This window comes from Neofelis nebulosa, chromosome 6 (genome assembly GCF_028018385.1).
Source record: "Neofelis nebulosa isolate mNeoNeb1 chromosome 6, mNeoNeb1.pri, whole genome shotgun sequence".
Lineage (NCBI taxonomy): Eukaryota > Metazoa > Chordata > Mammalia > Carnivora > Felidae > Neofelis > Neofelis nebulosa.
The window spans coordinates 139,968,812-139,996,190 of NC_080787.1; the positions used below are offsets into that span (position 1 = coordinate 139,968,812).

Genomic DNA, 27,379 nt, shown 5'->3' on the forward strand with positions numbered 1-27,379 from the left:
GGGGGAGGAGCAGAGAGAGAGGGAGACACGGACTCTGAGGCAGGTCCCAGGCTCTGAGCTGTCACCACAGAGTCTGATGTGGGGCCTGAACCCATGAACCTTGAGATCATGACCTGAACCGAAGTCAGATGCCCAAATGACTGAGCCACTCAGGAGCCCCTAACATTTTTTAAAAAATATTTTATTTTTAAGTAACCTCTACACCCAACACAGGGCTCGAACTTACGACCCCAAGATGAAGAGTCATATGCTCCTACTAGGAATTCACCCAGGGGATACAGGAGTGCTGATGCATAGGGGCACATGTACCCCAATGTTTATAGCAGCACTTTCAACAATAGCCAAATTATGGAAAGAGCCCAAATGTCCATCAACTGATGAATGGATGAAGAAGATGTGGTTTATAAATAGAACGGAATACTACTTGGCAATGGAAAAGAATGAAATCTTGCCATTTGCAACAATGTGGATCGAACTGGAAGCTATTATGCTAAGTGAAATAAGTCAGAGAAAGATATATGATTTCACTCGTGTGGAATTTGAGAAACTTAGACTATGGGGAAGGGAAGGGAAAAATAGTTACAAACAGAGAGGGAAGGAAACCATAAAAGACTCTTAAATACAAAGAACAAACTGAGGGTTGATGGGGGGGGTAGGGGGAGGGGAAAATGGGTGGGTGATGGGCATTGAGGAGGGCACTTGGGATGAGCACTGGGTGTTGCATGTAAGTGATGAATCATGGGAATCTACTCCTGAAGCCAAGAGCACACTGTATATACTGTATGTTAGCTAACTTGACATTATAAAAAAATTTAAGAAGTCATATGCTCTACTGACTGAGCCAGCCAGGTGTCCCCCTACGACTTTAAAAAGGTTTGGAGTCCACTCCACTCTCCATTCTTAGGTCATTATCCAAAGTCACTTTATATATGTATGTATATATTTCCAGTTTTATTGGAGAATAATATATTTTTTTTTTGAGAGAGAGCACACGTGCGCAGGGAAAGGGCAGAGGGAGAGGGTGACAGACAATCTTAAGCAGCCTTCACACCCAGCGTGGAACTCAGTGTGGGACTCCATCTCATGACCTCAAGATCATGACCTGAGCCAAAATCAAAAGTTGCTTAACCAACTGAGGCACCCAGGTGCCCCAATAAATACCTTTGGCAACGTTTTCTTCCCATTACAGCCATATTTCTCATGGTAAAGTGAAATCCCACAATACTTCACAAATTTATGATTTAGCTCGATTTGTTGAATGAGTTTTTGTTTGAATGAATTTGAATGAATATGTTTTCCCCACGAAAAGAAAATAGAACCAGTAGTGTTCATAGGGGCTAGAACGTGGAGAGTGACAGCTTAAGTTACTTCTGAAGCTTAAGGGGCTCAGACTGATTACATCATCGACTGAAATTTGCAAAGCTTGTTTAAATTAGTACCATCAAAAATTAAGAATAAATTGTTAAATTTATAACCTCCTGGGATTAAACAGCCATGGAACATTCTAGGGTATGGAGGGAACTGACAGGTCTGTCCCAGGGGAGGTGGCCACAGACTAACGCTTAAGAGCCCTGCACCCCACCCATAATGAATAGCTGAACACAGGTCCTGCCCTTCCCCCCTCCACCAACTTGCGGGAAGTGAGCTGGGGCTGGCTGGCGCCTTACCCTCTCTCATCACCCACCAGATCCCTCGTGATTCCCATGACTTTCTGCTGTTTAAGAGCCTCCGGCCACATCCCATGTCTCTTTGAGGCTGCCTGGAGTGCTGTGGAGGGCTGTGAGGCATGCCTGGATTTCCCCTTCCACAGAATTTCAGAGAAGTTAACTTGGCTCAAGACTTTCATTTAAATTGGGAGATGTGAATATAGTTTCAACAGAGGAAATCAGTGGAAACCTCTCAATACTTAGGGACTGAGGTTTACACAGCACGAACGTGTGTCACTTTTAGGTAAACACCTCTTGGTGTCTCTTTCTTCCTTGGGAAAGTTGGACTTTCAGATCCATTCCTGGCCAAGGTTGGACTGTTCATAGCATTTTCGGATACAGTTGACTTATTTGATTCCCACAATATGACGATCCAGCAATTGCCACTGTCTTCGTTTTACAGATGTCGAAAATGCTGCTCAAGTTAGGGGACCCGCCCACGGTTCTGCAGATGGACAGAGAGAAGCAGCAAAGAGAGGCCTTGGTCTCTACTTCTGCTTTTTGGGCAGACGAACTGATACACAGATAAAATACAATACTCACTTAATTAAATGTTTATTCCATGAAAGTATGTATAAAAACTTACAAATCTGCGAACTCAACTATACATGAAACAGGATGACGGGATATTCAGTTTTTAACATATACGTACAGCACAGCTATGAACTGTTTTTCCCTTTCCCCTTCGGTCCTTATTTCTGGCTCCTGTTTAGTCCTGTGAGACCATTCTGTCATTGGCGTAAGGAAAGATTCGTGGGCACAGTTTACTGCTTTCAGGCCAATGGAGGAAATTTCAGGTGTTTAAAAAAAAAAAAAAAAGTGGAGACTAACATCAAAATCAAGTTGTTTTTTGGGTTTTTTTTTGTTTTTTCCAATCAGCAATTAGGCGTTTTTTTGTCCTGATTTTTCTTTGCCATTTTTGATGCTTCAACAAATGTTGCCAGTAAACTATTAGCATTAACTTTTAAAGTCATTAAAGTTACCACATGCTTTGCTCACAACTTCCCCTCTAGGATCCACATTCCTACGTGCACACACTGATTTGAAGCAGCTGGTTGGTGCTAAAACAGATTTAACACTGGCAACTGCTGGAATAGCGTGTCATTTTCTATTCAGAAAGACAATCTACTGCACAGGACTTTCAAATCTGATTTTTAAAACAACCGACAGATTTGTCAGAAACCGAAACAGAGAGTTTTGTTACTGTTCAACTTTGAAAGAAGCCAGCAATTAGCTAAGGCATGTGCATTAATTCACCTGTTTATAGCAAATACCCACACATTTTCTCTTACAAACACACACAACTCACAGCTTTGTCATGTTCTATCCAAAAATTAAGATTGCCATCACATTATTACTTTTTCTCTTTTGTGTTCTGTTCAAGTAGATTTCTTAACTAATGATTTTTCTCGACTGGACATAATCTCAAAGGATGCATTCTGAAATAAGACACCTGGAGAATAAATACTGAGAGTGTTCTCTTGGGTTAAAAGTTTCCCCCACACCTAGATTTTGCATAGTACACAGCCCAGCTGTATCTCTAAGAAGCATGCCGTATTTTCCAACACTTTCTGAGAAGGAAGACTTCTTACCCAGGGAGAGTCATAATTCTAGCTTACCAAATTGCATTCTAGTTGTTGTGTTTTGTTAATAGACCCTTCATTAGTTCCAAGTTTGCTTTTAAATCATCTAAAACGTCTCAAAATCTATTTGAGTTTATAAGCACTACTGACCATTATCTTTCCAACATCCCCTGAATTAAAGTAAACATGTTCCAGGTTTATAATGCACAAAGCCTTTACGGAGGAAGGGCTGGGGTTGGGGAGGAGGGGGTGAGGTGGACAAAGGGACCAGGGACCTGTTTGTATCATGCCATGGAGAACTACAGTTCTGAATTGGGGCAAGGGAAAGGAGACAGTCTCTGTAAAAACGACAGTTTTTAAAAAGATAGGTAACATTCAGTCTAACAACACTGTTTCCTGTTCCTTTTTGATGGAAGCTAACACTGGGTGGTCAGGTTCCGTTACTTCTGCGTCCCCACTGCCCAGCAGAATGGACCGCCCCTCGTCCAGGGCGAAAACGTCCGGGTTCTGGTTTTGGCACGAATGTTTAACAACCTCATTGGGAGTGGAGAACGTTTTGTCACACAAGTTGCATTTGTAGGGTTTGTTGGTCTGTACCAACATATTGTCCATCTGGCTCCCTTCCTCAAACGTGCAGAGTTCCAGAGTCTGTTTGTCCACCATGGTGTACGTGTCGATGCTCTGATTGAGGCAGACGTGCCGGGCAGCCTGGTTGGCCCTGCAAAAACTCTTGTCACAAGTGCTGCATTTGAAAGGCTTCCCGGTGTGTATGTACATGTGCTCCCTCCAGTGGCTCTTCTGGATAAACTTTCGGCCGCATATCGTGCACTCATACTTGCGTCTCTTTACCTCCCTCTCTTGGTCCGCCTGCTCCAAGTTGTCAATGTCCGCGATGTCCGAGGGTGGGGGCGTCTCCGAGTGCTGCTGCCCGTCGATGATGGGGGAGTCGGAGATGTGCTGCAGCTCACTGTCGCTTATCATCCCAGCCTCAGGCACTTCCATGGTGTCTTTGCCCAGGTCGGCTGCGTTGCTACAAAGAGACAGGGGCACGCGGCTTTCTCCCGGCTGGCTGGACGTGAAAGGTACGCCGGTGTGAATCTGGAGGTGTTCCCGCAAACTGCTGCGGAGGGTGAAGCGCCGGCCGCACAGGTGGCAGGCGTAGTACTTGGGAAAGCTTCCGTTCCTCTTCATGATGCTCGGCTTGACGTGGGCTATGGTGAGGGATGCGGGCTGTTCGTCGGACGAAGAAGCTTCCAGATTGGTCTCCTCCCCAGGGGGAGGGGGAGGCACGGGAGTGGAAACGAGTTCTGGAGACAGCGAGGTCTGCAGGGGGTCCGAGGGAGTCAGATGTGTCCGATTCACCTGGGCCAGATTGGACGTCAGCTGAGACAGCGGTGGGGCCTCGGGCACCTGCTCCTGGCTCATCCTGGAGGTCTGCGGCCGTGGGTCTCGGCCGAGTTTCTCGGGTGCCGAAGCAATCTTGGTGGCTTGTCTCAGCTGATGGTCTGCAATCTGAATGCCGTACAAGGAAGAGGCCAGCGGGAAAACTTGGTCGGGATGAGAAAAGGCTCCTTGGCTGGCCAGGCTAGCTTCTTGGATCAGTGGGTAAGCGTGCAGAAACTTGATCCCCTGTTCTAACCGAACGGGATCAATCAGTTGAGGCGCCATCTTTCCTGTGTACATCAGATGTAAGAGATAGCTGAAAATATCTGGCTGTATGTCAGTTGGTTTCAAACGGACACACTCACTGAAAGAAACAAGTGAACAATTTGTAAGGAAATGTCAACTCGCGTCTCCAATGATAACATGAACTCTGGAGAAAAAAAAAAAAAGGCAAATGAAACGAGAACATTCCCCATTTCTTACTGTTAGTGTTTCGTGAAATGGAATACTCAAGGGAGATAACTGGTACCTGTGTAATTTAATTATATTAAGAACAGAGAGAAATACGATAAATAGATTTTCGAGGACTGAGAACCAAAAAGTTCACATTAAAGAAATATGACATCTTAGCCCCTAGACTCTTGAAGAAGTTTTTCTCCTCCTAATCTATGTACATTTCTATCATATCACACTATATTTTTATGTAGGACTCTAGGAGATCTTTGGCTAAAAGTCTTGGCATCTCCTATTGACCCAGTGCCATCCAGAGCTCAGCAGGTGATCTTTCAAAGTAAATCAAGCAATCTACCCGATAAGAAAGTTTCTTCATTTGTAAAATGACATGGGGGGTGGGGGGGTGTGCGGACCTGGGCTAGAATGAACCAGTGCCTGAGAGCAACGCAACAAAAGTGAAAGAAAAAGAAAACCTGACTCTGTGCTCTGCAGCTCCCTGATCTCCCTCCAGCATGAAGGAGGAAGCACCGTTAAGAGATGGAGGTACATTCTAGCTCTAACGGGGCCGGATCACCTTCCCAGTATTGCTAGATTGCATCACAAAACAGTTCCGGGACAACTTACCAAAACATCACCATCACCAGAATTACAACTGGGCTTCACAGGCATTATCTCATTAAGTTGCCATTAATTCTCATTTTACAGATGAGGAATTGAGGCTCAAAGAGATTCCTACTTTGCTCAAAACCACAGAGTTAGTAAGAGGGTCTAACTAAATCTTGGTCCAATTCCAAACCCGTGACACCAAAATTGTTTACAGCATGAAAACAATCCTATGTGGCACTGAAGGCAGATCTGATTATTCCCATTTGACAGATCTGGAACCTGAGATCACCAAAAGTTAGGTGATTTATCTGAGACACCTAAAGCAGATGGTGGCATTGCTGATTTTCTAACTTCTAGACGTTCGTGTTTGCCTCATTCCAGAAACATCATTCTGATCAAGCAGCTATACTCAAGTCCCAAAGAACTCTTCCTAAACCATCAGTAATGACAGAAATTCTAATGCATCATTAGAAAGCAATGATATCTATCTATATATTATTATGAGGTATGTGCTATCATCCACTCAGTGAATTATATTCTACAGACAATATAGACAATGCATTTTCAACTTCAAAGGCAGCTTCCCTGAATGCCTTTAGAATTTATAATTTGTTTTTTTTTTTTAAGTAACCTTCAAGTCCAGCGCAGAGCCCATCACGGGGCTTGAACTCATGACCCTGAGCTCAAGACCTGAGTGAGGTCAAGAGTCAGACGCTTAACCAACTAAGCCACCTGGGCACCCCTAATCATTTTTTTTTTATTATACCACTTACTATTATAACTTTTTGTCTCCTTTAGCTGTTTATCTTAATAATAAATATTTTCCAACATGCTAAAATAGTAACAGTATACCTTGCTCTTCCAAATTTAACATTTTATTCTATTTTTTTTAAAGGTGACTGTCATAGCAATTTATGACACAACAGATTTGAATAATTGCTGTTTTGCTATCAACAAACTTGTGTATACATCTTGTGTATATTTCAAGATGAATGCATACAATAGTCATGTGAAAAACCTCTGACTCCCTAGTATGAAAAGTCAAAGAATAGAAAGTGGCAGCACTTTAGCAGCAGAAAGAACAGAGCTTATGTGATTCTATTTTTTTTTTTCAACTTTTTATTTTTTTTATTTTTTTTTATTTTTGGGACAGAGAGAGACAGAGCATGAACGGGGGAGGGGCAGAGAGAGAGGGAGACACAGAAGCGGAAACAGGCTCCAGGCTCTGAGCCATCAGCCCAGAGCCCGACGCGGGGCTCGAACTCACGGACCGCGAGATCGTGACCTGGCTGAAGTCAGACGCTTAAGCGACTGCGCCACCCAGGCGCCCCTGTGATTCTATTTTTTAAAAAGACACACAGATCACTCACTCATCTTCCTTTGGAGTCTTTTATAATGCTTTATTTATCTTCCTTTAAATAGGAATGCAAACACAGGCGGTCTTCCCTTTAAGCACAGGGCGACTGCCAACAATACTGGGTTGTATACTGGGATGCCTTTAGGTGCTCTGGGGAAGTTCAATATTCAAAACAAAGCTTCAGGGATCATGTGTGGGGAAGAATACTTTAATCATGCAAACAATCCCCTCCGAAATTGAGAACGGGGAAACCATAGGCCTCTAGAGTACAAAGTACTCCCAGGAGACTATAGGGCACCCTTGTCCTGCCAGGATGGAATGTTCCTCCAGGCAGAAGGAAGGGACCAGTGGCTTCCCAAAAAGAAAAGGGAAGGGCAGAAATCCAAACGGGGGCAGCATCTGTGAGCGGGAACTACCAAGCAGGGCCTCTTTCCATCAAAATTTTGTTATAAGTTTTGTCATTTCCCCTCATTTGTTATTGTACAGGTTGTCCTCTGTCTAGTGCCACAAAGGGTGGTGACTCAGCAGAGCTCAGATTTTAAAGAATTGTGTGCCGTCTCTGAAGGCAAGGGAGAAATGGGGCTGGGAGACCCAGCCAGGCCGAAGGGAGAAGGGCCCCAAAGTGGCCCACTGAGCTGGTGAGGACGCACCAGGGAGAGGGAGGCGGGGAATCTCTGGGAGTTCATGCGGCGCCCAGGGAGGTTCCCAGAAACCAGCTCTCTTCATTTCTTGACTTTAATTTTTTTTTCTTGAAGCAAAAGTACACATGCACACATATACACATGGAGACCCTTAAAAAAAAGTTATTTAAAAAAGCTCCTTAGGTCACATTGCAGCCATCTCTCTGACTGCTTTCCCTTCCAGGCAGCTAGACCTCTCAGCTTGCTATGGGCCAGACTTCAGTCATTTCCAAGTCCTTCTGGAAGGACATAGCTCTCCACGAGATAATTACACCTATGTGGTTTGATTTGCAGATGTCTGCTTGAGACAACACTTTTATGGGGAAAACATAGTTTTAGCACAGCTACGAGCCCTTCATGCAAACTTTCACCGTAATTCAGTTTTAATTTTTCCTTTACTAGAATATCAAAGTAAAAGATGGGCTTAATGAACTTTGGAAATAAGGAATTTTAAATAACGTCCGACCTCATCAGGAGGTTGTGCTTAGCAAAACTTGCCCCTCTGCGGTTTTACTTTTGGGAGCTCTATGTTTGTAGTTCTACAAGATTGAAAACTTCCCAGAGTGCTGCACACGAGACAGAGATATGGCTAGTGGTTCTGCAGACATTAAAACACGCTTAAACCAAGTGTGCAAAAAACCGTATTCTCAGTCCACCTTTTGGGTAGTCAGGTGGCTGTTCAGAGCAACCTTGCAAAAAATGCCTTGGTTTAAAAGCGTGCCTCTGGCCTTCGACCAGGATTTGCTTGGTGTCCATGAGAAATGTCGCGTGCCTCCTCCAACAACAACACTTGATTGCTTACATTTGGGACTCCTATCCACACAGATCCCACATTTCCTTGTTACAAAGGCATTTAATTGCCCTACATTTAAGTTTCTTGCATCTATTTAAAACTCATTATATTGTATTCTTTTACTCCCCCAAATGAAAATCTTCCTCCTTTCAAGACGGTTTCATTCATTGTGTGGAGACTTCTAAGTACCCATTAGTTATGAAGTCTCCATGTCCTTAAAAGGGAACATCCTTAGTGCCTGAGATAAAGCAACCTCTGCTTGCCATTATTCCTATTGTTTCCCCATTCTGCTCCTCCAGACATTTAACAAGTGGCTATTATGTACAAATACCGGACCTATACACTGGGGCTTTCAAAAAGATTTGTAAAACCCAGTCTCTGCCCTCAAGAAACTTACAAAAGAGGAGGGGAGAGAAATACACAAAGAACAACACAGGGAAAATGCGCGGATCTTGTAACGGGCAAAAATAAAGTGCTAGGAGATGTGGGAGAGGAAAGAAGTGGCTTTTGATCACTTTGGATGGGGGGGGGGGCTGGGCTGATGGAGTGGAGTGGCCTGGTGGGAGGGGCGGTCCCAAGGGGGCTTGGAGGTCAGGCTGCCAGCCTGAGGGGCCTTGAAAGAGAACAAGGAACGTGTGTGCTGTTTTGATGTGCGGAGGCGATCCTGCAGGTTTGTGATCAAAGGAGTAACACCACGGAGGGGATTTCTGATCCAAGGTGTCCTACAGTCAAAGCACTGTTCAGAAATATTAATCTCACAGTCGTGGAAAATGATTAGGAAATGGAAGGAAGTGAGAAGGGGAAGGAAAGGACTAATGCAAAAGGGGTGTGAGGGAAACATGGCTCACGGGACCAGAGGATAGGGTTTTAGAGCGATTTGAAGAACAGGTTACCTGGAGATCAACAGGGAGGTCAGGGAATGACCCAGAAAAGGCCTAACTCTGCTTCAGACCGGCACATAACTCCATTCAAGCCCACGAGCGGCCAGCCTCACGGCCTTGGGAAGCAGAGTTCTGGAGGCCACAGAGAAAGGTCAAGGCCAGAGCTGTAAACTGGTGGTTTCCAGCAGAGGCAAAATCCAGGAGCAATAGCAGCTCCCCTTGGGGTAGAGTGCATATGGAAAGAAGCATGGAGGGCCCAAGACCAAAACTCAGCACAGCTCCCAGAGGGCAGGAGAACGGGATATTCTGCATTGTCAAAGCACAGACAACAACCCCGAGAGAGGAAGAAAACAGCAGGCAGCAAATGCTGCCTAGGACTGAGGCTGAGATGCCAGAGGCTGAGAGAAGAGCCGTGGTTTTGATCAAGAGGTGACATTTGAGAAATGATTTCGGTAGAGATGGGGCAGACACGGCAGTGGCAGCGGGGACGAGGGGTGGGGGGCGCACGAGCTAGGCTGCGGTTCGCCCTCTGAACACTTCCACAGTGAAATAAAGGACAAACTGCCCTGTAAGTCAAGTAGACGGCACCACTGGGTGTCGGGGGCGTGGATCCTTTGGGGACTCGAACGTGGGGAGAGAGCGCGCGGTGAAAAGTACAGAACAAAAAAGTAAGAGGCGGGATCTGGTAGCACGACGCTTGGAGGAAGATCCCTTTTCCTTGGACATCCAGGGTCCTCTTCTCCGAGGCAGGAGAGATGGGAAGGAAAAACCAAGCAGAGATACGGAGGGAGATTGAGATGTTTTAAGAAAAAAAAGAAGGAAGCTGGGGAATTCATGCCCTCAAGCTTCCCATTAGACTGGCAGACCAGGATAAAGATTGGGAAAGGCATGGGGGGGCGGGGGAGACTCAGGGGTGTGTGTGTGGGGAGACTCAGGGGTGGGGGAGGGGGCCAGAGGAGTGGGAGAAAGGGATCCAGGAGGCCGCTGTCGATCCTGCTGTGCAGGGGACACCCAGCCAGGGTCCGGGGAGCAGGGGTAGGGGTGGGGTGGGTTGGGAGGGGCGGGGGGCGCGTTGCTGAGGGCTTGCAGGTCAGGGATTCTCAATGGCTACTTGAAAGCATGAGTAACCAAGATGAGCAAGGTTGGCAAGTGAGGTCACGAGGGAAAACTGGGAGCCTGGGAGCCTAGGATTCCAGGGAGAGGAGGTGAGACCCATGGTCTGGATGGGCAAAGAGCAGGTTCAGAGGGAAAGAGGGCCATGGAAGTTCAGCGTCTACAGTCATTAGATTATTATCAACCACGTTAGTTACCTGGTCTGATGGACAAACAACATCTTAAAGTAATTGGAGAATGAAGCAAGAACTGATTTGTGTGCCTTGAAGTACACATCGCCGATGGCAACCGTGCAGTCACACAGGAAACCAAACTCTCGCTGAGCGTTTAACTGTTGCAGGAGAATAAGTCCATGGTTGGCCAAATCCATTTTTTTAAAAATCTGCAAAGCAAACAATTTTTTTTTAAGAAAGGTGATTCACAAGTAAGTATGTGTCCTTTTTTACAGTCACCGACAGTAACGATCACAGCTAACGTGTCATGCTAACAATGTTACGTAAACTCACTCAGTCTTCGCAGCAGCCCGCTGAAGTAACTCTGTCTTCACTTCCATTTTACAGATGACGACACTGACCGTGAATCGGGGGATTACGTGATCTGCCCAAGAAACGGACTCAGTTGTCTGCTCTTGGGACAGCCAACACCCCCAGATCCGCTAGTCTTATACTTTAAGATTCCAAATGCAAATTTTAACGACCTGTCAGAAATTGTCAAAACTTCCACAGAGGCCAATTAAGGTGCTGGGGTGGGGCTACAGCAGGGTACAGTGAAGATCTCACTAAACTGGGGCAGTTTTCCAGCTCCTACAGTGTGGGCAGGGCCGCCCCTGGCAGTGATACAATTACTCCCCTGGATGCCTGCACTCCCGGAGGCAGGACGGAGGAGGGTGCTCTTCTCCCTTTTTTGTGGAGGAGGAATTGGGCTTTGAGAGGTGTAAATGATTTGCCCAGGCCATCTAGCTCCAACGCAGGGGAGCCAAAATTTAAATCTGCGTGTTCTGAGTCCGGATTCTAAGGTCTTCATTCCTTACACTTTACCGTAGCAAACCACTTGGCCTGAATCTATCTCCAGCAGGGGAAGTGCCTCTAAAGGGGACGGTTCATCAAATCAGGAGACTGCTCCTTTCCCGCAAAGAGTATTTATAACAGCTCACTACACACAGATCAGCTTTATACCTAACAGTAGACTCAATGTTATAAGCAGCGAATGCTTTCTCTCTAAGACTGTGAATGAGCAAAGTTGCCCACTCTCAGTACTGAACATAGTACTGGAAGTTCTAGCCACTGCAATAAAGGAAGAACGGAAATAAAAGACACACACACACACACACACACACACACACACACACACACGAACTAAAACTGTCCTTATTTCCAGATGACAGTGTTGTTATGCAGAAAAAAATCCCACGGAATCTACAAAAAAACGCCTGGAACTAATAAATGAGTTTGGCAACACCACAGACAGACTATAAGATAAACATGTAAAAAGTCAATTGTAATTCTATACACTAACTTTGAACTTGTGGCCACTGAAATTAGAAATATAATACCATTTACAATCACTCAAAAACTGAAATACATATGTGTCAATCTAACAAAACATGTATAGGACTAACAAAACATGTATGTTGAAAACTATAACACCGAAGGGAAAAAAAAAATCAAAGAATATCTAACAAAATGGAAAGGTGTACCATATTTACAGTTAGGAAGGCTCAGTAAGAACATAAATTTTTCTCAAGTCTGTACATAGGTTTGACACAATTCTTATTAAAATTTTAGCAAGATTTTTTGTTGCTATAGATAGGGATATTGTAAAATGTATAATGTTAAGCCAAAGAAACCAGAAGAGCTAAAATAATTTTTTAAAAAGAATAACGAATTGGGATGAGTCAGCCGGAATTCAGGATGCATCAAATAGCTAGTGTCCAAGACTGTGTGGTACTGTCGAAGGGACAAACATGCAGACCAGTGAGACAGAATGAGCACCCAGTGCTGATGAGCATCCACATGAATACACGCAACTGATTGTTGACGAACTCACAAAAGCAACTCAGTGCAGGAACAATCTTTTTGACAAATGGCGTAGATAAACTGGACATAGACCAAAAAAAAAAAAAAGGAGCTCTGACCTAAGTTTCATACCTCCTATAAAAATTAACTCAAAATGAATTACAGACTCCAAGGTAAAACACCCAACTATAACTTTCGGGGGAAAAAAAGGGGAGAAAAATCTTAGGGATCTAGCATTAGATACAGAGTTTTTATACCTAACATCAAAAGTATAATCCATAAAAGGAGAAAATGGTAAGTCGGGTTTCATTAAAATTAAAAATTTTTGTTCTGTGAAAGGTCCTGTTAAAAGAGGCTGAAAAGGCAAGCTAAAGACCAGGAGAAAAATATTTGAAAACCTTTGCAAACCTTTTGACCAAGGACAGGTATATAGAGAATATGCAAAGAATTCTCAAAACCCAACAGGAAAAAAAAAATCTATTCAGAAAATAGGCAGTAGGCTTGAAGAGACAGACATTTCACCAAAGAGGATATGCAAATGGTCCATAAACACATGAAAAGATTGCCAACATCATTAGCGATTAAGGAAAAGCAAACGAAAACCACGATGAGATTTCATTATAAACCTATCACAATGGCCAAAATAAAGTAATGGCAACACCAAATGCTGACAAGGATGTCAAGGAAGCAGACTCTTCAAACACTGCTGGGGAGAACGTAAAATGGTGTAGCCACTGCGGAGAAGAGCAGTTTCTTAGAAAAACTCAATATGGAACTACCGTCCTACCCAACAATTATGCTCACGGACATCTATCCCAGAGAATGAAAACTTATGTTCACACCAAAACCTACCCGTGGATATCCACAACAGCTTTATTCCTAATAGTCAAAAACTAGCAACAACCCAGGTGTCCCCCAGCGGATGAACAGTTAAGCAGTGTGGTATGCCCACACCACAGGAAACAACACAGCCAGCAAGGAGAAATGAACTACTGATACGTACATACAGCAAGGTGGGTGAATTACGCAGAGGGAAAAGAGCCAATCCCCAAAGGTCACATACTGCACGATTCTATGTATTTAACATTCTTCAAGATCATAGGAACAGAGAACAGATTAGTAACAGAGGGTGAGGGGAGCAGGAGGGAAATGCGTTTGGCTTCAGAAGGGCGACATGAAGGATCCGTGTGATAGGAATGTTCTGCAGCTCAACTGTGTCAACGTCAGCACCCTGGCCGGGATGTGGGAGCACAGTTTAGCAAGTAGGAAACTCAGTTTACCGAGTTTCCACTAGAGGAAACTCGGTAAAGGGCTTGCGGGATCTCTATTATTTGTTGCAACTGCACGTGTATTTATAGTTGTCTAAAAATAAAAAGTAGGGGCGCCTGGGTGGCGCAGTCGGTTAAGCGTCCGACTTCAGCCAGGTCACGATCTCGCGGTCCGTGAGTTCGAGCCCCGCGTCAGGCTCTGGGCTGATGGCTCGGAGCCTGGAGCCTGTTTCCGATTCTGTGTCTCCCTCTCTCTCTGTCCCTCCCCCGTTCATGCTCTGTCTCTCTCTGTCCCAAAAATAAATAAATAAACGTTGAAAAAAAAAAAATTTTAAAAATAAAAAGTAAAAAAAAAAAGAAAAACCCATCACACATCAATTAATTAGCCAGATTAATTAAAAAAAAAAAAGGATAACTATGATGTTTAACTACAGAATTGGGAAAGCTAGTTTGGAGAATACATGATCATGATCAATAAGCTTTTAAAAAAAACAGACCATGGCAATTCTTACTAAGCTGGTACTGATCTCCCCACTCTCCTTCCTGTTCTAGGAATGATCTGGCAGATTCAGAAATTAATAAGTGCTACCTGAAAGGAATGAACGAGACGGATTAATATCATAAGAGACCGATCAGGTCACAAGGCAAGACTGGAGGATGTCAAGTCTCGTGTTTTCTACCCAGAGTTACATCCAAACATGAAAGGCAGGAGGGTCACTTAAGGCTGCAGCAATTTGGGTACCCAGACCTACACCGTGGGCTCAGTTATACGCTCAAATCTGTGGAAAGCATCAGGACCTTCGTCCCCCAATATTTCCTGTGCAGGGGAAAGCGCTAAGATTAGGTAGGGGACACAGAAAACGAGGCCTGGGGTTCATGATGAAAACAAGAGATGGTGCCAGGTTGCAGGGTGGCAGGGACTACAAAGAAACATCACTCGAACCTGACCTCCACCAGGATATAACTTTTAGAAACTCGCCTTCAAGGCTGTTCTCTGAAAAGTGCCAGACGACTTCCTTTTCCATCCTACTAACCTGCCTTTCTCTACAAGAAAGTATAATACACCTCGAAGAGCGACCTGCGAACACTATTTCACGTGTTCTGTCTCTGATCATGGTTCCCTACATGTTTAGGTGGTTTCAGGTGTCATTCACGGACAGACAGCAGCTTCAAGTGCGAGAACATATTACTATTTATTTCTTGATGATGATGACAAGAGTGGCTGTTATTTACGGAGTGTTTCCTTGAGCATTCATTTCCATATGCTCTTCGTTTAATTTCACGCTAAGGTATTTGAGGTATTACTGCTATTCGTATTCTATATATGAGGAAACAGGCTGAGAGGTTAGCTGATTTGCCCTTGATTATAGAATCAGAAAGCGCAAGAAGTGAGATTTCAACAGGGTCATTTGATTTGCTGGGACGTGCTATGTGCAAGTATGTTTACAATTAATCGGAAATATTATTATATTCTCTTATAACATGATTAAACAACATTTTTTAAAAATGTTTATTTATTGTTTGAGTGAGAGAGCAAGCCGGGAAGGGGCAGAGAGAGAGGCAGACAGAGAGAATCCCAAGCAGGCTCTGTGATTTCAGCGCAGAGCCCGACATGGGGCTCGAACTGCGAACCGCGAGATCGTGACTTGAGCTAAAATCAAGAGTCGGACGCTTAACCGACTGAACCACCCAGGCTCCCCTCGGAAATATTGTTTTTATCGCTGCTTTTAAGTATATGTACTTGTTACGAGAAATTCAAATATCACGGACACACAATAGTGAGTTGTCCATCCACCAACCCCCTCCGCCACTTTCTCCACACTCTGGCCACACTGGGTATTATGGCCACGTCTTTGAGAATCTTTGCCAAATCCACACTCATTTTCCTACCTTCTATGGATTTAATGATGAAAGGAAGTATATTTTTGTGTTTATTGATCATTTACATTTCCTCCTGCATTCCCCTCATGAGCTCTGCCTGGTTTTCAATCAGGTTGTTTGTCTTTTTATTGATCTGTAAAAACCCTTTGTAACGTAATAAAAACGAGCCCTTTACCACATGTCGCTAATGTTTTTCTCACTTTCTTTTAATTTCGTTTTACAGAGATTTCTGACATAGAATTATATGTTTTAAGGTCATCAAACTGATCAGTGTTTGACAGGACTCTGAAGTTTTTGTTCTTACATTAAGGGATATGCAGCCTCTCCTTCCGTAGAGCAAAAGGAAGGGCTTCTCATTCCACAAACAAACGTATGTTTTTTTTCTTTAAGACCATAAGAATTAAGCTCTGAGAAAACTACGAGATGTTTCTTTTTTTAAGGGAGTCTACCAGTTATTTTAGGATCTCAATTTAGAGATCTCCTATTCAATCTAGAATAGGAAACAAACTGAACATGCCTTTTACAGATAGAGGGAAGAACACATGTACAGGGGTCTCAGGGATGGGGAAAAAAACCAAACAAGAGGAGGGAAAATGGGAAGAATGTTCCAGATTCACAGAGGAAACACAAAACCGTGTACATTTTTAAGAATCGTACTTCAGAGACCAAAGAAACCTTTCTCAGGGAGAAAAATAAGACTCCGCCCTAGAGTCTCACACATGTGAATGAGTCCGAGAAGACAGAGTGGGGGGGGGGTCCCCAAGCCTGGGGGCATCTCAGGCAGTGCCCCCCAGCCAACAGCACTGCCTTCTGAAGTCTTCTTTCCTCCTCAAGGCCCCTTCAGAGCCATTTCCGTGCAGCCTATGCTGCACTGGCTGAGACGGCAGATCTTTTATGGGGGGGGGGGGGGTTCTGGTGGAGGTCACCCCCCTTTGTGGAAATGGATGTCTGCTCTTCCCTTCCCACCAACTGCTGACCAGCAGCATCACTCCTGTGCCCCCACCCCCCACCATTCCCCACGCTGGAATGGCTCAGCAAGGTCACAGAGGACCTCTGCTCCCCAGCCCCACAGAGTATGCTTACTCGACCTCTCTGCGGCATTTAATACCCTTCCTCCTGCTCCATAAATACTGTCTTGGGCTCTGAGGCCACTGTGCTTTGGTTTTCTATCACCTCTGCCTGTTCTATTTTAATCTCCACCAAGGATTCCTCTTTTGCTGATGCCCCTCTGCCTTTTGTCCACAGCCTGCTTCTCATTCCGTGGTGGACTCCCTGTGGGGATCCAATCCACTTCCCCTGGGCCATACCGCAGCATCCCCTCAATTCAGGATAGGCAAGACAACTCAAGTCCCCCTTCCCCTCACCCTCATCTCCCCCAAAGACAACAAAAGCCACGGACACAAACCTGCTCCTTCTGTATCCCTAGCTTAGTGCACGGCACAGCCATCCGCTCTTTGACCAAGGCAGGGATCTCCACTCCACTAGGGTCTCACTTCCCTCACTCCTCAGTCAGTCACCCGGGGCTCACCAACTTCAACTCCTTACCCCCACCACCTTAGCTCTGCCTCCCTACTCATCTCTTCATTTCTAGCTCTTACCCCTGAATCCATCTACAGGGAAGAGCCAGGATGATCTTTCCAAAGGTCAAATCGATGTTACTAACCAGCTTAAAATCCTTCTGCGATTCCCCACTGCCTTTAGGATGAAACCCAAATTCCTCAGCACCGCCTACCCGGCCCTGCATGACCCAACCCCTGCTTAACTCTGCACAACATACTCTCGTGCTGATCCAAACTAATGGTTTCCAGACTTTACGATTTCACAGACCTACTAAAAACCAATCAACCAACCTCAAAACTAGGGGTCCAACAGTATCAGTCCCTCTTTATTCTGCAAGAAAAGTCATAAAATATTCACATACCCTGTAGGATGGGGGACTTTTTTTTTTTTAATATATATATATTTTTTAGAGAGAGAGTGAGCATGCAAGCAAGGGAAAGGAGCAGAGAGAGAGAGAGAGAGAGAGAGAGAGAGAGAGAGAGAGAAAGAATCCCAAGCAGACTCCACACCTAGTGCAGAGCCTGGAGTGGGGCTCCTCAATCCAATGACTGTGAGATCATGACTAGAGCCGAAATCAAGAGTCAGATGCTCAACTGACTGAGCTACTCAGGTACCCTATAGGACGGGGGACTTCTAAATATAAATGGGTAGAAAAGACATAAGGTCAGAATACTTTTCTGAAGGAAGGGTTGTTGGCACTATATTCATTATAGGGAATAAATTTTCTCATGCACAAAAAATTACTACATGAAATTTTATTTTATGACATTAAATTGTGCCTGGTTCTTTTCCTGATATAAGATTATCTACTTGATGATCCTTATGAAGTGATCAAGTATCCAACTTGTTCAGAAATTCAAGCATCACCAAAAGCCCAGTTTCATCTGAATATGTTAATGATCATGGAGACAAAGTGATGTTATTTCGCTCACTTTGGAAAAGCTGGATGAAATGAAATAAAGCTGAAGAGGGGCATTTTTCTTTACAACCAGAAGGTCCAGAAGCCCAGGCCATTCTTGGGCTCCCAGCAGTTTGCAACACTCCCTGCTCAGAGGCCTCGCTCTCAAAGCTGAGTTCAGCCCTTGATTTTATTCCCACTGTCGGGAAAGGAGGCCCGTTTGAAGGGGGTCTTAGAACCTCTGTGCCAGACCTTCGAACGTGCCACCTCCAGAGGGACTCACCACTTACCGCCCCCCAGCCCCAGCACTATTTGTCCTCTGCAGAATTTCTAGGTCCTTAAGATCAGGAAGCTCTCCTTCCCTCTGGAGCACCTGTGAACATGCCAGTCTACTTATGTCTGCCTGGTGCTTCCAGAAAGCCAGCATGGAGTCCTATTTATCATTTATTACTTTATTCCAAGTACCTAGAATATTGTCTGATGTTTAAAAAAACTATATGTTTGTTAATAACTATATGTTCAGAGAGAATGTTGAGTGCCAGACATGGCTTGGCCTCTGACTAGCTGGGTGCTGTGCGGGAAGTTAAATTTCTGATGATCCTAGACTAACCTAAAAAGTCACATCAATGGAAAGGGAGCTATATTTTAGCAAAAGTTTTTGATTTTTTTTTTTTTTTTTTAAGTAGGCTTCATACCCAGCATGGAAGCCAATGTGAGTCTAGAACTCATGACTCTTGAGATCAAGACCTGAACTGAGATCAAAAATCCAATGCCTAACTAAGTTACCCAGATGTCCCAAGTTTTTTATTTTTAAAGTTTATTTATTTATTTTGAGAGAGAAAGAGAGAGAATGAGAGCAGGCACGCATGAGAAGGGGAGGGTCAGACAGGGAGACAGAGAATCCCAAGCAGCCTCCTCGCTGTCAGTGTCGGCACAGAGCCCAGCGTGGGGCTCGATCCCACAAACCACGAGATCGTGACCTGAGCTGAAACCAAGAGTCGGGTGTTCAACAGAATGAGCCACCCAGGCCTCCAACCAAGTCTTTTATTTGTAAATGTCACTTCATCCTTCTTCATGAACTTCAGAACTTCAATTAAGTTCTGAATAGTGCTTTATACTTTACAGTATACTCTTTACACTCCTCATTTAATCCTCAACAATACCATGGTATATCATTTCCTCGCTATTCAGTATTAATTATAATATTAATAACCACAGCACTAAGAATTAATGACCACTTATTATGTACCAAGGACCAATTACCCTAACTCCAGAAAGAATCTACCAGAGTTAGAAAAGTTAAGTAACTTGCCCACATGTAGGCCAGCTCCTAAGACGCAGATCTGGGAAGTCGTCATGCTTTTGGTGAAAGCGTTCTGAGGTGCCAGGCACAGTGGATGCAAGGGTATGCAGAATACAGACAGAGTTCAAGGGGGAGAATCGAACAAGTACACAAATGTACAATGTGAAGAAAAATATAAGGAACTGGGGTCCAATTTGGGAGTTGGAGGTCAGGGAAGTCTTCTGTGCGGAGACCTTGGTTAAGCAGATATTTGAAGAAGAGTTAACTGGGCAAGAATGGAGTATTCCGGGCAGAGGTCAGCATCTGCAAAGGCCCCAGGATACGCGGGAGCAAGATGCAACTGGGGAACTGAACGAAGGTCCGTGTGGCTGAAGGGCAAAGAGCCAGAAAGGAATAGGCTAGGTGAAGTTGGAGACTCGGGTCTTCTTAAAGATTTCGGTTCCTATCTTAAGAGCAACAGGGAGGCACCAGAGGGGATTTTGCAGCGGAAGTGACAGGATGGCCACACTGCAGGCGGGAGTGGTGAAGAGCCAGGTGAGGAGAGACCTTCCCATGGTCTAGAAGAGACAAGACAGACTGGGTGGTGGTCATCAGGATGGGGTGAGAGGGACAGGATTTGAAACATAGTTAGAAGATAAAAAAACTCAACGGAGTCGGTTGGTGAGTTAGAGGGAGGAGGGTGGGGGAAATTGAGGTGTCCAAGATAACTCCTAGATTTCTCGCTCGTGTGACTGGAGAGATTGTGGGGATTCCCACCAGGAGAGGGAAGACAGGCAAAAAGGCAGCTTTATGGGGAAGATTGCGAGGGTTATGTTCAGATGTGCTGGGACCAAGATACTTTTGAGATGACCAAGGAGAGGTGTGCAGTATACTTTGGTTATATTGGTCTGGTGCTCTGAAGTCCTGCTGTGATTTATGTCTTGAGAGTCTTTGGAGAAGCCGGGTGTATCTGACTCCAAAAGTCACAACATTAAATTACTACATGATAGTTCAGAGAGGTTATAACGGCAAACAGAAGTCATCTGAGCCCTGGTCTTCCGGGTGTAAATTTCACACGTTTTCCTCTGTACTACTTGGTTCCACAGATCTGTCACTAATTAATCCTAGTCACCCAGGGCAGACATGAAATCTGACATGAAACTGAAGACCTATATAAAGCCCTCAACCAATTAACACTACAAATGGAACTTAAAAAAAAAAAAAAAAACTAAATAAAAAAAAATCATTTGTCTTTCTTAAATCAGAATAGTGAGCAGAAAGGCACTGAACAAAAGTGGAGATGGAGAGGGGAGACCATTCTTAAAAGTGGGTTTTCATAGAATGCCTTCTTTATGCATGTACATGTGTACAAAATTTTCTTTTCCTTAAGCAAACTCAGAGGTTGTAAGACACATGTGGAAATAAGTAAAAAACACTTTCCAGAGCTAAGTATAAATGACCGTTTATATTATTTAATGCCTCACCACTGTTTCCCACGCTGATAATGCAACACTCCCTAGATGTCAAGTGCTTTCAGCTTCCAGCACACAGCAAAGGTGGAGGTTACTCATGGTTTGGAGGTGCGGCTGAATGGGACAAATACCATCACATTATGTTCTGACAACCCAAGCTCCTCCTACGTTTTCAGTATAAGGAGAGAAGACCAAAACAGCGCTTGGGAACTGATGACTCACTTTTTGAGGATAATAGCTCTCCTAAGATACTAAACACCACTTAGACTACCCATTTCAAGGGCACTAAAAGGGTCCTCTCAAGTCCTTAATTTTATTTAAGTGAAGCATAAATGAATACTGTAATGCACAGGACCCATCAGTAACAGAAAAAGCACTACCCACAAGTAAGATTGATTCTTTCAAGTAGTTCAGACCACTTACCATGATGAAAAAACTGCTTTTTCAATTAGTATTATTAATAATTAATATTTAGGGCCTATAAAGTAAACCTGAATGGGACTAGTCATTTGAATTTTAATGTTTTTAAATTGTATCTCAAAGCTAGGAAATGGGTCTTAATTAGTTGTGGTGACAGGTTGATGTATTTTTCTTAACATTTCTTTAGTCAAGCCTCCTTGAAGGTAAATAGAAAAAGGTGGGACATAAACTAATCAATAGCTCTTATTTTGAATTTGAAAAACATTGACTTTGTAAGAGTTTGCCTTTTCAATTACGTGTTGCTGACGTTACCATTGGCATTAGTTTTTGATTTCTAAGTGAAGGTCAGAAGGAGGTAGTTCCGGGATAGGCTGTGTCAAGGAGCCACAAATCAGAGATTTACGGCTAATAAAGACTTGATATTGAAGTGATAATTCTAAAGGCATTATGCTATAATCAACTTTAAGGAAACCTACATATGATCACACAGAATTGAAAACTTAATTTGCCGTTTTTACAAATCTCTGTAATAGAAGACAACTGGATTCTGCATTTACTCTGCCTCTCCACTTACTTTGTTGTAATAGCTTTTTTGGTTGAATATCAAAGAAAATCCAACCTCACCCACATATGCAGTTGGAAAAAGAAATATTTTAATAGCTTTTCTAGGTGATTGTGGACATTTTTCTTTGATACTACACCAAAACTTGGTAAGTTGCAGTTTCTTACAGTTTAGCTGTGCGATCTAAAAATACATAATGAATGAAAATTTCCTACTCTAATGGGAGGAAAATTCATTGCTCTATCTTGCTCTTTTAACAGATCTTTTACCTATGCACAGTTTTTAACATCACCTATTGGTCACTGGAAAATGTCAGCTCATCGAGTTATGCAGATCTTTCCAACGTTGACTCATTTTGTCAACAGCTAAAAAGGCTAATCACATCTTATTATTAAACAAGTTGTTTTGACCTCATGGAACCCTGAGGGGGGTCCTGGAGATTCACAACGGGCTGTAGAACACACTTAGACAACCCCTTTCAGAAATTACTTTGGGGCTCAGAGAATCTAAGCATCTAGGTAGGCATGGTGTGGAACACAAATATGCTTTGAAACTATTCTCAGATGATTCTTATAGTTCATCCTTGCTTGGTGCAGAGCTTAGGCGTGTACAAAATTTAATGGAACTATACCTCTTGTAAAGTAAAACCTCTTATAAAGTAAAAAGAACCATTTTGTGAGTAGTCAGATACATAAAAATGCTTTATAAATTCCTGTCTTTGCACACTGGGCTTTCTTGAAGTCAGAAAGTTATATGATGTGTACCTCATCCACATGAACTGGGAATTATGTGCTTGAGTGTAAATACTAGCCCCTAACTTGGCCTTCATCACAGAAAAAAAAAGTCCTAGAATATCCTGGACTGCCAACTCCTGGTTCTGTGGCTACTGGCTCCATCTCTCAATGGCATATTGGCATTGTGAAACACTAGCTCTTATTTGCTATTGATTCAAAGTAATATTTTAATTATTTAAGTTTCATTTGCTAATAAAAATATAACTTGAGCATAAAAAAGGCTTAGAAAATGTTCTCAAGCTAATGCTTAGAATGTTTATAATTTTTTTTCTTCGGGAAAATAAAAACTCTCAATTCCCTTTTAGGTTTTCAGAGTCATACTTAGCGACCATAAGGAATCAGGAAAAGGGATAAATTCCCTTTTCTGCCGCGTGCACTCTGAAATTTATGGTAAAGTCTCCAGCAGACCAGCAGTCTTTCCTTTACAGTGACAGGCTGGAACCACACAGGTTCCAAGGCTGGAACCTGCTCAGTGTTCCAAGTTGACTTCAGGGAAAGGCCAGCGGGCCTCGGGATGCAGCACCAGACAGGTAAGAGATGGCAGGTCTCCAACTGCAAAGCTGATCCCCAGCCAAAGCCACATACCTGCCTTAGGGGCCTCCTTCACTTTCTACCTCCAGGTCTGGAATTCTCAAGCTGGGGAAAGCACATCCCCCTATTCCGGGACATGTAGCGTTTACAAGGCACATCTTAAAAGGTCAAGGTGGATGAAACTTTATATTTTACATAATTTTTACATTAAAAAGGTATAGATCTTTGAGAACAGTGCAAAGTTCATATTAACCTTTAAAAACTTAAAAAAAAAATGTTTATTCACTTTTGAGAGACAGAGACAGAGTGTTAGCAGGGGAGGGGCAGAGAGAGAGGGAGACACAATCTGAAGGAGGCTCCAGGCTCTGAGCTGTCAGCACAGAGCCTGACCCTGGGCTCACGCTCACCAACAGTGAGATCACGACCTGAGCCGAAATCAAGAAGCTCAACCAGACGCTCAACCAGACGCTCAACCGACTGAGCCACCCAGGCGCCCCCATATTAATCTTTAAGAGAAAAAAGAAATTGTCATCGTGGACCTAAAACATGCACAGTGTTTACTCTGCGGCTGGAGTATTTCAGCAGAAGTTTGCAGAGCACCATTTATTTACACCCTCTTTGAGAGAAGCTTTAAAACTGGCAAGTGGTGGGACTATACACTACAGCAAAGTTTTAGGGGCTGTTTATCTGTCCCCCTTTCATGGTCTTCTCCACTACTATTTTGTGGCACTTAATACCACCGGTATAAAGTTGTGCTTTGAGATCTTACCATGGTGTCATTAACAGGTCAATTCTTTGGCTAGAAAATAACCTACAAACCACAAGTTTATTGAGAAATGCCCAGTTTGAAGGAATGCAGTATTAGAGCTTTTTTCTCAAAAATTACCTTTTAACAGTTTGAAAACAGCCTGCATGTACATCCTATTATTTAATAACGGCCTGTTATTTAAAATGCAAAATAAAATCTATTTGAACAACGAATGTTGCTTTGTAATAAATCGGAGGACTTAAAATGTCTTAATTCTGATTTCCTATTGAAGCTTCAGGCCTCTCAGACTAAAATGCTAGTGATATGTACATCCTGCTCCCGTGCTCCGTCAGGGTCGACATAGATGATCTGTCCTAAAAAGGACAGTGCAGCCCATTTAGGGAAACCCAGAGCACCCCGGAGCTCCGTGTGAGCCCGTGAACTCGTAATTCTGACCTTTTTTATGCTTTACTGCAACAAAAACTTATAAAAATGAATAGAATGGAAACACACACTAAGTGGGACCATTGTATTTGATGAAGAGCAAATGAACACTGCAGCGGTGGGGCGGGGGTGGGGGGTATTTCCCTAAGGCATAATTAGGAGTTCAGCAGTTCCAAGTTCTCGCAGTCAATTGGCCTAGCAAAAACTATCTGCATTTTCATCCGGCCCAATCACTTTCTTGCCTGCCCTGCTACCCTTGCTTTCCTATTGCCTCCTTTCACTACCAGCTAAACGCGACAAAAACCTTGCTTCCTAAGCACCGATGCATTATCAGTTCTCTTTTTAGCCTGTTTAAAAAATCAATGGTTTGGGGGTTCCGCTACACAGGAAAAACGCCTCGGGCCGGGGAAGCAGCCTCCGCGCCCCCAAGCTCCCCTTCTCGGAGCCCTGGGGCGGGGGAGTGGGGGAGTGGGAGACGAGGGCCGCGCTGGCGGGGAGCGCGGCTCGGACGCCGGTCCCACACCCCAAGGCAAAGCAGCCAGAAACCACAGCGCAGCTCGGGCTAACCTCGGCCTCAGCGGAGGCGCAGATTGCCCGTGGAGCGGAAGCCCGAGCCTGCCGGCCTAACGCGCCCACACCCGCAGCCCGGGCCGCGGCAGTCCATCCAGGCGGCGCCCAGGGAGGCCTCCATCTACCCCGCCCGCAGGGGAGCGGCCCAACGGCCGCGGCGTCCTGCCTCGCCCCGCCCCGTCCCGGGGGGGGCGGGGGCCCGGCCGGGGGCGGGGCCGGCTAGACCGGCAGGGGCCCGACGGGCCCGGGCGCCGCGCACCCCGGCCCCGCCCCCATACCCGAGGGGCTGAGGGAAGGGGAGGGGAGGGGCGACGCACTCCGGCCACGCCGCACGCTCTCCGCTTCCCTCGGTCCCGCGTGCGCGCGCGCGCTCTCCCCAAGTCCCGCGGAGTTTAACACAATGCCGACGCCTACGCCGTGCGCAACGCCCCGGCTGGCGCAACAGCTCCGGCGCCGGGGGCGGGGGGTGGTCAGACAGGGCCAGGGGAAGAGCGCGCGCGAGAGCCGAAGACAGCGCGAGACCCGAGGAGGCCGGAAGCGCGCGTGCGCGCCCCCGCCCGCGAGCGGGGAGGCGGAGCCGCAGCAGTAGCGGCAGCAGCTGTAGGAGCCGCTGCAGCTGGGAGAAGCGCCAGAGAGGCCGGGCCTGCTCCGGTCGGACCGGATCCCTCCCCTCCCCCTCCGTCTCCGCTCCCCTCCCCCAAACCCACTTCCGCAGCTCGCGGCCTTGCCGCCGAAGAAGCAGCGGCGGCAGCAGCAGGAGACGGCGGCGAGGCGTCGGAAGGATTACGCACCTGACGGGCCCGCCTCTCAGGGCTCCAGCGCGGGACGCTCACCGGCCGCCGCCGCTCGGGACGCACTTCGCGGTGGCGGCGAGAAGGGAGGGACCGGCAACGGGGAACGGAACGCGAATCGCCCCCCTCCCCTTCCTCCCTCCCTCCCTCCCTCCGATCCGCCGCCCGCCCTCTCGGCTTCCGTCCCCTCCCCCTCCCGCAAAGCCCCGGATGGAGCCGCCGCCGACTCGCCGCCGCCTGGCTCCGGGGGATGGTTTTGTCAGGCGGCCAGAGCCCCGGCGCCAGGCGCAGCCGCCCCCGCCCCCGCGGGGCGCCCCTGCCCTCGCTTCCCAGAACTGGGTCCCCGTGTGGTCCGGGCCCTCCGCCTGCCTTCACCCGGAGCCCCGGGACGGGGGTCATTCTTCTTTGTTGCCACCGTTGGTGCCGGAACCGTTTGCGAGCTCCGGTGGCCCCCGCCCCCCCTCCGCCTTCCCGGAGCCCGGGCCGGGGGCGGCACGTGGGCACCGGCCCCGGGAGGTGGAGGCGTTGCGTGCTTACCTGTCGCCGGTGCTGCTGCGGCGGGGGGTGTGGAGGAGGCACCGCTGGGCAGCCTTGGCCGTGCTCTCCCCGCCGCCGCCGCCTCTGCCTCTCGCTGCTGCTGCTGCTGCTGCTGCCGCCGCGGTCGGTGTCTCCGGCGCGGCGGCGGCGGCGGCGGCGGGGCTTTTCCTGTCCGGTTACGTTAAGGTCACATGACCGAGAGAGCGGAGCGACTAGTGCAAAGAGGCTGAGAGCGGCTCCCGCCGGGGGGGAGAGGCGGCGAGAGAGCAGTGGCGGCAAGAGCCCCCTCCGCCCCCCCCCCCCCAGCCGCCTCCCCTCCCCCCGCCCGCCTCCGCCTCCTGCTGCTCTGCCGCCGCCGCCGCCGCCGCCTGCAGCACTAACTACACTGCCGCTCCCACCCAGGCTCCGCTCTGCTCCAGCCAAACTTCTGCAAACCATGTGCAGCCGAGGCGAGGAAACTTCTCTCCACCTATTGGGGCTGGAGGCTTGAGTCACTAGCCCCGTGTTTACATAAAGTGTTTAGGTAGGATAATCCTGGAGATGCTCTGGGAAGGGATGCAGAACTGCTCCGGATCCTTCTTGCAGGCTTCTGCTTGACATCTCTCGGCCAATACTTTTGTCCCTTTATTTCCCGTGTAGCATAAGTTTTAAGACTTGAAAAGGAGTGGACTTGAGAGCCAGGGAGAAACTTGTAAATCACTAATAGCTGTTTTTCACCAGTGGAATTAAAAAGTCATACCAAAGTAGATCTGTTTGTGGTGTGTATAGAGAGGTATAAGTGCTTCCTTAAACAGACTAGTTGAGTGTAATGTCAGACGTTTCTGTTAGGATGAATTTGATGCTTATTTCAGTAATTGTGTTTTTCGAAGCGTTGGTCGAAAATCAGTTTGCAAAGCACTTTTGTTACTTGAGAACAGTTTACTTTCTTGTTAAGTTTTGATCTCTTGGGTACTGTTAGATTGGATTTAGAGTTAGCCATTCGGTTAATTTGGAGGTCCTGAAACAGGTAACGTGGCAGACAGGGGACTTAGATTCTCTGGTGGTCATTTTT

The 27,379-nt window shown here is 45.9% G+C and overlaps 1 protein-coding gene across 3 annotated transcripts; it reads right to left on the reverse strand.

The window, feature by feature from the left end:
* Positions 1-2,242: 2,242 nt before the first annotated feature.
* ZBTB2 (zinc finger and BTB domain containing 2) lies at positions 2,243-26,458 on the reverse strand. Of its 3 annotated transcripts, none has more exons than XM_058735655.1 (3): positions 26,329-26,458; positions 10,753-10,937; positions 2,243-5,036 (listed from the first exon to the last, which is right to left on the reverse strand). In XM_058735655.1, the coding sequence occupies exons 2-3, from the start codon at positions 10,923-10,925 to the stop codon at positions 3,665-3,667; spliced, it is 1,545 nt and encodes a 514-aa protein (XP_058591638.1). In that variant the 5' UTR covers positions 10,926-10,937; positions 26,329-26,458; the 3' UTR covers positions 2,243-3,664. The 3 variants fall into 3 exon arrangements, with proteins under 3 accessions (XP_058591638.1, XP_058591639.1, XP_058591640.1); XM_058735656.1 differs by lacking the exon at positions 26,329-26,458 and adding an exon at positions 25,792-25,912; XM_058735657.1 differs by lacking the exon at positions 10,753-10,937 and having other exon boundaries at positions 26,329-26,434.
* Between the last annotated feature and the right edge of the window lie 921 nt (positions 26,459-27,379).